General features: G+C 38.0%; 1 protein-coding gene across 1 annotated transcript in view; it reads right to left on the bottom strand.

Moving 5' to 3' along the window:
* CTNND2 (catenin delta 2) overlaps nt 1-13,120 on the bottom strand; it is a 966,176-nt gene that overhangs the window by 599,076 nt on the left and 353,980 nt on the right. The window contains exon 3 of the mRNA XM_034657085.1: nt 4,102-4,214. Within this exon, the coding sequence (XP_034512976.1) occupies nt 4,102-4,214 (113 nt within the window). The remainder of the gene's footprint in view (nt 1-4,101; nt 4,215-13,120) is intronic.

The raw sequence follows: 13,120 nt of genomic DNA, 5'->3' as shown, positions 1-13,120 counted from the left end.
TGATCTATGTATTAGGCAGCTCAATCACACCCCACATGAGGGACAGACTTGGGCAGACTGCAGGCAGAAGGATGAGCTAGAATGTTGTTACTACAGCCTGTGGAGAATATGGCATGGACATAGGTATATGCAAGTCCCTAGACCATGGGACTGAGAAGAGCAATGCATGGCCCCCAGCCGCATAGGGAATGGATGGCTCATAGGGCTGCCAGACCAAGATCATTGACAGGCCGTGACCTGAAGGATGGGCATGAGCCAAGTAATCACAGCTGGCCAGGGGGTGAGAGTAAGCTACTAACAAATAAAGGGTATCATCTGTACAAGTAATGCTCCTGACTCAGGTCTGGCTGGTTCTGAGGGAAGGGAGCAGGTTCCAACAGCTTGGAAATGATTGGGCTGGAAACAGTGAGGAAAGCCAAGACAGGAAGGATATAAGGTACACACATGGTGGATCTGTAGTTGCAGTAAGAAGCACCAATATTTCCTCTGTAGAAGAATAATAACACTTAACCGGTCATTGATCTGAATTCTGGAAGCTTCGGTACCCATGTGGATGGTTAGCAAAGTCTGTGAAGAGTTGGAGAGATCACCATGTTCTTATTTGTAGCTACTTATGCCCTCGCTGCCTAGAAGCAGGAGATGACGAGCTCTAACAACAGATTAGCTCCAGCCTCCCCTTCTCCAACTTCTCAGTGTTCTCCTGAATCCTTCAATTGACTACTATAATGTTGAATGGTACGAATGCATACTAATAAAAGTTTTTCAAAGAGTTTCAACTATCAATGTGATGAGCAGGAGGAAGGTCTTAGGAATCAGATGGAGAACTTCCTATCATCAATAAAAGGCAGGAAAATACCAAACTGTATTTACTAGTCATTTTTACCACTTACATAAAAAGCCTGAAAGATACTTGATTTTGTTTCATTTCCTCTAAGAAATTCTCTTACCCCTCCCTAGTATCCCTAAGAAGTAGGAAACAACATCTAAATTGTCAAAGACTTCTTTACCTGTTCTCCTTTTTCAAACAAATTGTTTATATTCTATTTTTAAATTTTTTAAAAAAATATTCTTTTTGATGTGCTAACTAGGTTAGTCTATCATGCTTAATAAAGACTTGAATTTCCAAAGGAGCTTTTCTGAAGCCGAGCTAACAACTAGGTTATGATAAAAAAGGAACAGTGGAAGCTATGTATTAGACTTTCCTCCAGTGAATTATCAGTAAATTGCTTGTATTATTCAAGTGCAGATTCATACATTAGAGATTTCCAATATACAAAATAATCAGGCTTAATGAAAACTGACATTACATAGCTATCTGGCAAGGAGAAATAATTAGGTAATGTCATCTGCACTTAACACTACCATTTAATACATTTTTTACACAGGATTATTGCTTGTGTATCATGGGCTAAGAGCCAGGGATACAGGATATAGTATAAAAAATCAAAAGTTGTCAGGGGATAATTTTTCTGTCTACTTCAGTAGTTCAACAGGTGTTCCATTCAAGTTACCTTGGACCTAAGAAAAGAAATCAATTCAATCAAATCAAATGAGGGAGGCAGAAAGTTTTTAGGAATTGGAAATGTAGTCTCATTGATGCAACCTCTGAAATGTTTGTTTGCCTTTCAGGAACAATATGGTCTCTCTGTGGGTCTACTTTCTGTCACCACAGATCCCTCCACTGGCTTATAACCCACTCAGCCACCATCCCCCACCGCCTCCCATCAGATGTCACCGATTTGGGGCCACTTACTTCTTCTCAAGAGTAAGACTGATTTCTTACAGGTCGGCCACTGAATGAATCAGATTATCTGTTTCTGATCCAATCAGAAGCTGGGAATTGAGGCACAGCATACACCATGGCCCACTAGACCTGTGCCTACCTGGGGCTGGTGGGGGGATGAAATGAAATAAAAGATGTCCAGTATGTAAAAATATCACACAGAAAGGCAGAAAAATGAATTGAAAAGGTAATCTGACCAATAGGGAATCAATGAGTTTCAAACTAAAACAGATGTCAATTCAGTGGTGTGTATGGACCTAGGAACCTGACAGTCTTAGCTTCTCAGGAAGTAGAAAAAAAAGACCCACCTTTAACCAAAAGCTCTTCAAATAAAAAAAAGAATCAGATGGGGGGAAAAAAGATGTATAATCTGTGCCTTGGAGTACAAAAGAATTCAAGACACAATTTGCACAGTTTTTGTTCCAAAATGTAGTTGCAATTTGATTATTACAAATTATTAATACTTTTTCTTCAAAAAAAAATGTATGTTCAATTAGCCAACATATAGTAAGGGAGGGCACTTGTGATGAGCACTGGGTGTTATATGTAAGTGATGAATCACTGAATTCTACTCCTGAAGGCAGTATTCCACTATATGTTAACTAACTAGAATTTAAATAAAAATTTGAAGAAGGAAAAAAAAAGCTCTTCAAATATGTACACCACATATACTGTATCAAATGCACATTTATAAACATTATTTTTCTTCTTACCTTAGTCTCACCATCTTCAACCACTCAACCTTCTGAAAACAATTTCAAGTAAACACAATTCACTTTTCTTTTTTTTTTTTTGGTCCATTCTGCTTTGGTTAATTTGGGTGTTTGGCAAGTCTGTTTGAGGAATCACAATGTACCTATTTGCAGCTACTTATAACCTAGGTACTTTGATGCAGAGGTGGCTATGCTCCCACAGGCCCAAGATAATGTTTTGCAATAGAAAATGATATTCCTTCCAAGTAAGCTAGTCTAACAAGAGTACAATGATATCCATGTAGATTTACCATTGTTAAACAACAACAAAAAAGAACAATGTTAAAAGACTGATGGCAAATGACTCGAACAGGAAACATTCTGACTACAAATGTACTCTTACAAGGATAAAATATTTTAGAGCAATAGAAACAAGGACATTTTAATTCTTTTGTCACAGCAGGTGGCTAAGAGATCACCAGACTCAGGCTCCTATCTGAGCAGAGTGGCCAGAGGCACCAGGAGGAGGAATCCTGCCCAACTTCCCTCTATGAGAGGCCACGAGGTTGGTTTTCACCAATGGATCGTGGGCAGTGATGCAACTGACAATGCAATTGAGAATGAGGTCATAGGGAATGGCAAAGCTCTCAAGAGAGAAAGCTGGGTCCTTTAAATTGTAGGAAAGCAGAGAAGCAGCCCCCTGACTATCACCCACTGCCTCTACCTGTTGCATGAATGAGACACAAACAGCTCTGTATTAAGTCACTATCATGTTGGTGTGGATTCGCCACAGGAATTGTTTCCTTAATGAAGACACCTCCCTAAAAATGCAGAATCTCAAAAACACATTGTAGCACAGGGTAACAGGAAAGTACAGTACATTACTGAGAGATGAAAGCTGTCTTGTAGAACTTTGTTTCTTTCACACACACACACACACACACACACACACATATCACATACTCATATTCATACACACACACACACACACACACACACACATTTTTAAACATGAAAANACACACACATATTTTTAAACATGAAAACATGGCCCTACGGTGGATAATTTATTTCATGGTCAAGTGACTATGTTTTGTTTTTAAACATTTCAGAACCTCAAACGAACCCCTAATTGAATACTTATTCTACCTATGAATTTGAAATATTTTTACACAGGAGAATTGCACTGTGGTTGATATCTGAGGTACAATTTTGCAACTTAGCATCATATGTTAGCAAACAATAGAGGTTACATCGAAATGTTCTCTCACTTCAGGAACCGGCCACTCTGGATCAGTAAAAAAAAAAAAAAAAAAAGACCAAACTGAGAGACTGCGATATGCCATCTCCTGATTTCCAGAGAGTTGACTCAATGCAAAGCCTTCCTTTGTGTAAAATTATGCGTAATTTGCATTCGGGGCAGGTGTTAATTTTGTAAAAAGTACAAATCAGGCCATTTCGGACACCTTTTGAACATCTTAAATCAGATTGGTTACAATTCCCTTCCAACGTCTCAATGAATCTTCCAATTCCCCTGCCAGGTTTGTAAGGAGAAGATAAACAGCCCAGTTTACTATCCCTGGCGGCTCCAAGCACAGAAGCGTAAGGAGGCATTCTGCCCGGTACCTGACGCTGCTCATGCTGCCCGTCTCTGATCCAAGCTTGCATCGCTCCAGTTGGCTGGCGACGATCTGGCGTTCTGCCTCCAGCTCTCGGGTCAATCTCTCAAACTGTAATTCCTGAAATAAAGCCACCAAAAAGATGAATTCTATCATCTATCTGCAAAGTGGAATTCATATCAAAATGACATGATGGTCAAGGGGAAAAAATGAGATTTGCCAAGATGTCAGATTTGCAAAGCAGGGGATGCCGTTGTGAAATCAAACAAGGATCTGCGGTTCAGACAGACCTGAGTATGTATCATAGTCCTGGGGCCCACTGGATGCAGGGCCTGCGATAAGTTATTTAATCTTTCTAAATATCAACTTCATCATCTGTAAAATGGGTTGACAATACTTTTTTCCCAGAGTTGGGGTGAGGATTCAATGAGACACTGACCATGACAAATTAGCCTGAGCTATTGTTTGGCAGATAGCCAGCACCCAACAGCTGTTAATTCTCCTGCTCTTAAAATTGTAACAGTCAGTAAAATGTTAAAAGAAAGCGTTTTTCTATCATTTGGAGTACTGTGTTTATTCCCTATTGGCCTTCTAGCTGCCTCTCTGTACTAATTCGATCCTAATATTACTTATTACACATTGTAGACTGAAGAGAAATCATGCTTAAACTTATACTTCTGTAGGCTTTAAATTCCAGCCAAATGAGAATGATACTGATCCTTTATAGCCTAATTACTAAGTGAATATCCTTTGAGATATTTGCTGTATCGCCTTAAAAAAAAAAAAAAGCCCCAATTAAACCAATGAAGAATGCTTCTACAAATCTGCCTGAAATCCATGGTTAAAGGATCAACTTTAATGAAAAATAATTCAATCAGTATGTCAAGTATCTTAGCTGTTCCAATTATAGGACGTTTGTACCACATTTTAATCTTTCGGTTTTATTTTCCCATGCACTTAAGTTTTTTAATAAATGTAATTATAGCAAAGCATGTATTTTAACTAAAAATTTCAGAAGAAGTTCTTACAACGTAATCAAATTACACTTGATTTCTTTAAAAAAATAAATTATCTGCACAGTCAGGTTTGGGGTATGGGAAAACAAAAATGCTGGAAAATACTGAAAATACAGGTCAGTGTGGGAGAATGAAAACTCCCAACATTGCAGAGATTTGTCTTCCCAGGAAAGAGGAGTTTATTGTATTTGCTACCCTGAGACACTCTGGGGTGATACCTTTAAAAAAGTAGGATCTGGTATGTCTTCCACATATATTAAAAATCCCCTTGCTCTCTTCCACAAGAGCAGATTTCTTTTCTGTTAACAGTATTTTGAGGAACTAATTAAGAAACACATTCCAAGGTGTGCCTGGGTGGCTCAGTCAGTTAAGCACTTGCCTTCAGCTCAGGTCATGATCCCAGGGTCCCAGGATGGAGCCCCTCTTCAGGGTCTCTGCTCAGCGGGGAGTCTGCTTCTCCCTCTCCCTCTGCTCCTCCCCCCACTCATGCTCCCTCTCTCTCTTTCTCAAATAAAAAAATAAAATATTAAAAAAAGGAAACATGCTACAAATGAGAGCTCAACTGTTTCCTTGAAAGTGCTAAAACTAAGGAAGCATGTTGTGGGAGCTCACATCTTTATTCTTACATATTCTGAAGGACAGCGAAGATTATCTGTAAGGAACAAATACCAAGACCTCTGCCAGAACGCGTGTTGCGCACCTAACCTCTGCTTCTTCTCCCAGAACGTTCTACTGCCATTGGGGGGGGGGGCAGTTCTTTCCACAAAACTGTGCAAGTTCTAGAAGATTTTCATTTCCAGGCTTTATAATATGTTTTATCTCGAATCTGTCGTAACAGAAAACCAAGCTATACACCTTTGGATTGGTATCACCTTAAAAACATAATCTTTGAAGATCGTAGAGAATTCCTCATAGGTAGACGGAAATTCATTATGTGTAGTACCTAAAGTATTTTCATTAGTCGCATATATGCACCTGTTATAAGTAGCACAATTTGTGCCTGTTATTTGTTCAATACGGCGAGACAGTGCACAATCTGGGTCACGAGTCACAGACCTTAAGCTTCTGCTAGGACAGACACTGCCCTTGAGTGTGCCTGTGTAAGGCGGTGGCCTCACTGCCTGTTTCCTCCACATCAGAGTTATGGAGGGCGGTGCCAGGAGACATTTCCTCATGCAAGCTGCCTTCCAAACACAGTCTCAATTTTCATGCTCATCACTTTGTGTAGATCTCTATTTGCATCTGGCATCATTCTTCTGTCTGAGAGACTTCCTCTAATGTTTCTTGGAATATAGTTTCTTTTGGTGATGAATTCTCTCAGCTTATATACCTCACAACACTTTATTTTGCCCTCATCTTTGCAAGACATTTTGCATTTGTTTCTGGCAAAAAACTATGGTACTTACGTATTTGGTTCTTTGTCTACACAGTGTCTTTTTTCTCTGCCTCCTTTTAAGATTTTCTGTTAATCACTGGCACTGCACAACTTGATTATAATGTTCCTTGCTGTAGTTTTACTCATGTTTCTTATGCTTGGGGTTCACTGGGCTTCCTGGATCTGTGGATTTAGTTTCCATCAAATTTGGAAAGCTTTTAGTCATTAATTGCTTGAATCGTTTCCCCACTAACTCCCCTCCTTCCATGACTATAATTACATATATATTAGGCCACTTGGAATAGTGCCACAGCTCATGGATTCTTTTCCCATTTTTAAGATTCTTTTTTTCTCCCTCTGTGTTTCATTTTGAATAGTGTCCACTGGTGTCCAGTTAATCTTTTCCTCTGCAATGTCTAATCCACCATTAATCTTGTTGAATATATTTTTATCTCAGACATTGATGAATCAAACATCTCTAGAAGTTACACGTGGGGTCTCCAACTTTATGAACACAGGGAATACACATTAAAAAAAAAAAAAAAACAAAACTGTTTTAATGTCCTGATTAGCTAATGCTAGCATCTGGGTCAGTTTCAACCGACTGACTTTTCCCCCCGTACGGGCCCTATTTCTGCTCCACCTCATGTATGGTGATATTTGGTTGCACATAAAACATTTTGAATTTTACCTTATTGTGCTCTTATTATTCTTATTATTCTCTTCATATTCCTACAGATATCTTAAGCTCTGTTCCAGGGCACAGTTACTTGGATGCAATCTGATATGCTTGAGTCTTGCATTTCAGATTTGATAGTGGAGACAGAACAGCATTAGCCCAGGGCTAATGACTCTACTTTACCAAGGTAGATCCTTCTAAGTACTCAATGTCCAATGGACTCTGGGTTTCCCAGTGTGGCTGGGAGGTTTGGGCACCTGTTTCTGGCCCCTGGTTGGTACTATTTCCTTCCATTCTTTCCCTGACCCTTGGTGGTCCTTACAAACCACAGGCTGCTCAGGTCTCAGTTGAAGAGCTCAAGTGGATCCTCGTAGATCTCCAGGGTTCTCCTTCTGAGCAGTGATCACCCTTCTTCCATTTTGCCCCATAAATTCTAGTCCCTTTTACCTCCCTGGACTGTCAGTGTTGGTCTCCCCAGTGCAGGGAGTCCCCTGGACTCTGTGGGTCCCCTTTTCTACACTGTTGTAGCTGGGGAAATTTAGGCTCACCTTATTTGCTTTGTGTCTCTTAGGAACCACCTTTCTTTACTGCTTAAAGTTCAGAATCTTGAAAGCCGTGTTTCATATTGTCTGTATGTGTTGTTGTTTCAGATGGGAAGGTATTGCTAGGCTCTGTTCCTCTATCTTAGCTGAAAGCTGGAAGGTTTTTAAGAATTAAAAATTTTCCTCTGTGCTTGATGTGTAAAAGCATACTTTCTGCCATATTTAAAAACTCATATTAAATGAACTACTAACCAGACAAATACTTAAGCTTTTATATGTTCTCTTCAATGTTGTTTACTATTATAGGATTAAAACAAATGGCTATCTTTGGGTGACTTGTTTGTTTTATTTACATGATGACTTTTCAACTGAACTGACATTTTCTTTATTAAGAAAATGGGTATCAATATGTTGCCTTTTTAAAATGTCCATTCAACAAATATTTACTTTGCCATCGTGTATATGATCGAAGAAAGTAATTAAGTGAATTTCCCCCTGTGCTTTGCTAAGGAATACATAGTAAATGTCAAGGTCTTCAAGGAGCAAGGAAGTTTCTCTTCTTCATCTAAAATCCTGTGTTTTATTAACATAACAACATAAAACATAAAAATAAAATTGGAAACAATTTTTTATTGAGTACTCACTATTGCATGCATAATTTCTAGGACCATATATAAGGCAGAAATTTTTCCTGCTGTGTTGCCAATATATCTAGTATCTAGAGCAGTCCTGACACATAGTAGGTGCTCAATAAATATCTGTTAAATATATGTGTCTGCACAGAGCTAAGTGCTGTACATGCATTGCCCTGTGTATACATCATAACACTGCTATTTCCTAGGTTCTGTTGGTTTTTTTTTTTCTCCCTTACGTAACGAAAATATTAAGATGAAAGGCTTAGCCTTGGCCAAGAAAGAAATTCTTCCTCCAAAAGCAACAAAGAGAATGAGACAAAGGATGTCGTTTAGGAGATCTGGACAGAGAGAAGGGGTAACATTAAAGAAGCTAATGAATATTGGATGGACTAAATGTTCCTTGTATATTCAATTCTTTTGTTTTAGAGGCCATAGCAGTCCATTAACAAAGAGGGCATGTGATGCCAATATCAACTATGAATTTCATTCTTATTCGTGTTAAGACTTGTTATTTAAATAATTTTTATTTCTTCGAACTCTAGAGACCAAGTTCTGAAATGCCTTCTGCTTTTTGTTCACATTACAGTCATTTTCTACTTTACTCCAACTCAAGGGCCTACAAGCTCATGGGGAAGCTGATCTCGTCATAGCATATCACTAGGGTTGAGAACTCTCAGGACCGGAGCTGGGCCTAGTGTTTTTATGCCTGGAATTAGAAACTGACCTCAGAATTGGGAGCTAGAAGAGCTGCAACTGTTCTCAAACTCAGAGACGCGTATATGGCCTGACAGCATCCACAGAACCACCTAGGGCATCATCACAACAATGAATGAGCTTCCACTCCACTGGGGCTACTTAAACTGTGGTGCAGGTGGAAAGATGACATTCTCCAGTTCTAACCCAGTCTGACATTTGGAGGGATGACAGACCTCTCAGGATTGAATGATTCCCTGGGTTTCTTAGAGACTTTGAGGTAGAGAATATTCATGAGAGAAACGTTGCCAATAAGGCCAAGTGGGTACTCAAGAAATCAACTGGAAAAATAAAACTAGGTGGATATATTTAGTGAAACTTGTAGACTGGTTGAAAGTGAATATATGTTATTAAATTAATTCAGCGAAGGAGAGACTTTAACGAAAGGTAAGAAGAGTGAAGAAATGGGTGTCTGGGTGGCACAGCTGGTTGAGCGTCTGACTCTTGGTTTCAGCTCAAGTCATGATTTTGGAGTCATGAGATTGAGTCCTGCGTCCGGCTCTGCACTCAGTGTGGAGTCTGCTTGAGACTCTCTCCCCCTCTCTCTGCTGCTCCCCCACTGCATGTGTGTTCTCTCTTTCAAATAAATAAATAAATCTTAAAAAAAAAAAAGAGTGAAGAAGATCTTTGAAGGTTTTGGATTTGGGGTGTAGAAGGAACAAAAGAAGACTAAATAAATAAATAAATAAATAAATAAATAAATAAATAAAAGAATAATGTGGGGACAAAGACCACTAGCATGGTGTTCTCCTGGGCAGTTTCAGTGCAGAAGTGGTGATGTAAATCAGGCTCTAAAAATTGATGACACCAAAAGTACAGGAAACAAAAGCAAAAATAGACAAGCAGGACTACATCACACTAAAAAGCTTCCATTCCGTCTGGCAGAGGAAAAAGCCAACTGAGTGAAAAGGCAACCTATAGAATGGGAGAATATATTTAAAGGGGTTAATTTCCAAAATACATAAGGAGCGCATACAACTCAGTAGAAAAATAAAATGGACAAAGTACTTGAATTGACATTTCTCCAAAGAGGATATATAAATGGCCAATAGGTATACAAAAACGTACTCAATATCACTAATCAAGGAAATACAAATCAAAACCATAATGAGATATCACCTCACACCTGTTAGAATGGCTATTCTCAAAGAAAACAAAAGGTAAGTATTGGCAAGGATGTAGAGAAATCAAATGCCTGTATGCTGTGGGTATGAATGTAAATTGCTGCAGCCAATATGTAAAACAGTATGGAGGTTCCTCAAAATATTAAAAATAGAATTACCATATGATCTAGGAATCGCACTCCTGGGTATATATCCAGAAGAACTAAAATCAGGATCTAGAAGAGATATCTGCACTCGTTTTCACGGCAGCACTATTTTTTTTTTTTTAAGAGGGAGGGTGAGACAGAGGAAGAGGGAAGGAGAGAATCCCAAGCAGGTGCCAGTGTGGAGCCCAACATGGGACTCGATCTCACAGCCCTGAGATTATGAACTGAGCTGAAATCAAGAGTCAGATACTTATCTGGCTGAGATACCCAGACACCCCTTTTGCAGCAATATTCACAATAGTCAACACATGCAAACCATTTAAATGTATAACAGACAACTGGATAAAGAAAATATGGTAGATACCTACAAAGAAATATTATGTACCCTTAGAAAAGAAGGAATCTGCACCATTTGCGACAACATGAATCGACCTAGAAGACATTCTACTAAGTCAAAGAAGTCAGGTACAGAGGAGAAAAAGCATAAGACTCCATTTATATGAGGTGTGTGTAAGAGTCAAGCAGAAAACAGAATAGTGGTTGCCAGGGGCTAGGGAATGGGGAAAATACGGAGCTGCTGTTCAATGGGTATGAAGTTTCAGTTATACAAGATGAACAAGTTCTAGCGATCTACTGTGCAATATGATGCCTACAGTGTTGTACACTTAAAAATTTGTTAAGATGGTATATCCCATATTAAGTGTTCTTATCACCAAAAAAATGAATAAATAAATAAAAGGGACCCAAACTTTTGGAGGCGATGGATATGCTTATTACCTTCATTGTGATGATGGTATCATGGGTGTACACATATGTTCAAACTCATCAAACTGTGTCTATTAAATATAGGCAGTTTTTTTTATATCAATTATGCTTAAGTAAAATTGTACCCAAAAATGTGATTCAGAAACTATCCAGAGAAATTGGATTTTGTGGGAATTAACAATAGGGTGTGGATTAAAGAAGACATCCCTTGGTAAAGGAAGTTTGAAGAAAAAGCAAAGTAGTGTTAGAGAACCTAAATCTCTCTACTATGTAGAAATTATTTTGTTTTAGAGATAAAGTCTTATAACAGTAGCAGATATATGATACCAAAGTTCATTAAAATTTACCAAGAGCCAGATCTAAAGGATATTCACTCCTAGAATAGCACATTGTTGAGTCACATAACACACTAGGATTATAAGAAAAAATTATCACATAGTTTTATAACTTTTTCCTAAAGAGCCTAAGTTAATAATAATTCAGCTTAATTAAATGTAGTTTATTAAACATTTTTAAAAGGATAAAAGCATATAAAGACTCTCAAGGGGGCTTAGCTAACTCAGCGTGAAAGCTGAAATCAGAAATCATATACTCAGAGTTTTATCAATTCCATCAATAAATAATTCACTTAACATTGTACCATAGCATCAGTTGGGACTATACAAGCTAGATTTGAGGAAGTCGAAAAGTTTAGACTGAATAGTGAATTTAGTAAATATAGATTTACCATTAATTTCAGTAATATGAGAAGATGGAAGAGATTGGACAGATGTGGAGAATGGAGAAGATGGATAAGTTTCTAGGCAGTGGAAGACATATTCTACAGAGTAGATCTGATTGCTAGAATCCAATGACTAAAGATTCAAAATGATCATACTAGCCACATGAAGTGGGAATATGGACTCATGACATACCCTGAGACTGTGTAGACTACACAGGCTCAGCCATCAAGACTTCTTTGTCAACCTCTTCTCCTGTAGAGGTAAAAACTAGAGAGGACCAGCACCTACCCAGACACAAAATGGAGGTCCTGCGCAGTCTCAAGTATGTAACAGAACGGTGGTAGGAATGAAGGTGAGGAGCAGAAACGTGATGGGATTTGAAAGGTCTGACCATGGTAGTGAAGGCTCCATGAGGCCTCAAAGAAGGCCCGCTAGGTCAACCTAGATGAGAACAGAAAACCTATAAATGAGCAACAGGTCCACCTCCCTTTAATGGCCAGCTGCTCCAATCTCCATTTCTCAGGAGTGTATAATGCTATTACTTGTGATCCAATAATAATCCGTTTATATTTTTGTTCTTAACCTTTATGTATTTTATTATGATGATCTCTTCAAGAGTTTGCGTCCCCCCTAGACTGTGAATTTCTTAAGGAAGGGACTAGGTCCTAAGTCATCATTTTATCTGTGAGCAAAATGTCTGATATACAATGGAACTAGGTAAATGTTGATGAATAAATGACCCAAGACCCTGGTATCAAGCTTCCTGGAATGAAATGGGCAAACTGATTGTCACAAAACAATTTTTCTCTAAGAATGCATTTCATGATCACAAGTGAATGTAAGAAAACTTCCAGAGGACTTCAAAAAAATCAGCAGTTCTGTGAAATGTCTCCATGATATTGCTATTCTTAGAAGTCAGCAGGCTCATCAATTGTAATAAAAAATGTGCAATCCTTACTTGAAAGAGCTGTTAAAGGTTTATCTAAGTGATGTTTCTTTCATTTAAATTTTCTTTGTTTTGCTTTTTATCCTTCTAATCAGCTCCTCCCTGATTTTATACATATATATAAAATATATTTATTTATGTATTATATATAATTATACATGTTTTATACATAATAAATATTATATATTATTATACATATAATATATATTTATGTATTAGATAATGCATAAATATATAAAATATATAAACTAAAAATTATATATAGAAAGAGAATCTAATGGCCATCTATATTTCTAGCTGTATAAGGGAAAATAATTGTCATT

The sequence above is a fragment of the Ailuropoda melanoleuca genome, chromosome 3, assembly GCF_002007445.2.
Source record: "Ailuropoda melanoleuca isolate Jingjing chromosome 3, ASM200744v2, whole genome shotgun sequence".
Classification (NCBI taxonomy): Eukaryota; Metazoa; Chordata; class Mammalia; order Carnivora; family Ursidae; genus Ailuropoda; species Ailuropoda melanoleuca.
Note: the sequence above shows the minus strand (reverse complement) of the source record. Positions and strands in the feature narration are given on the sequence as shown.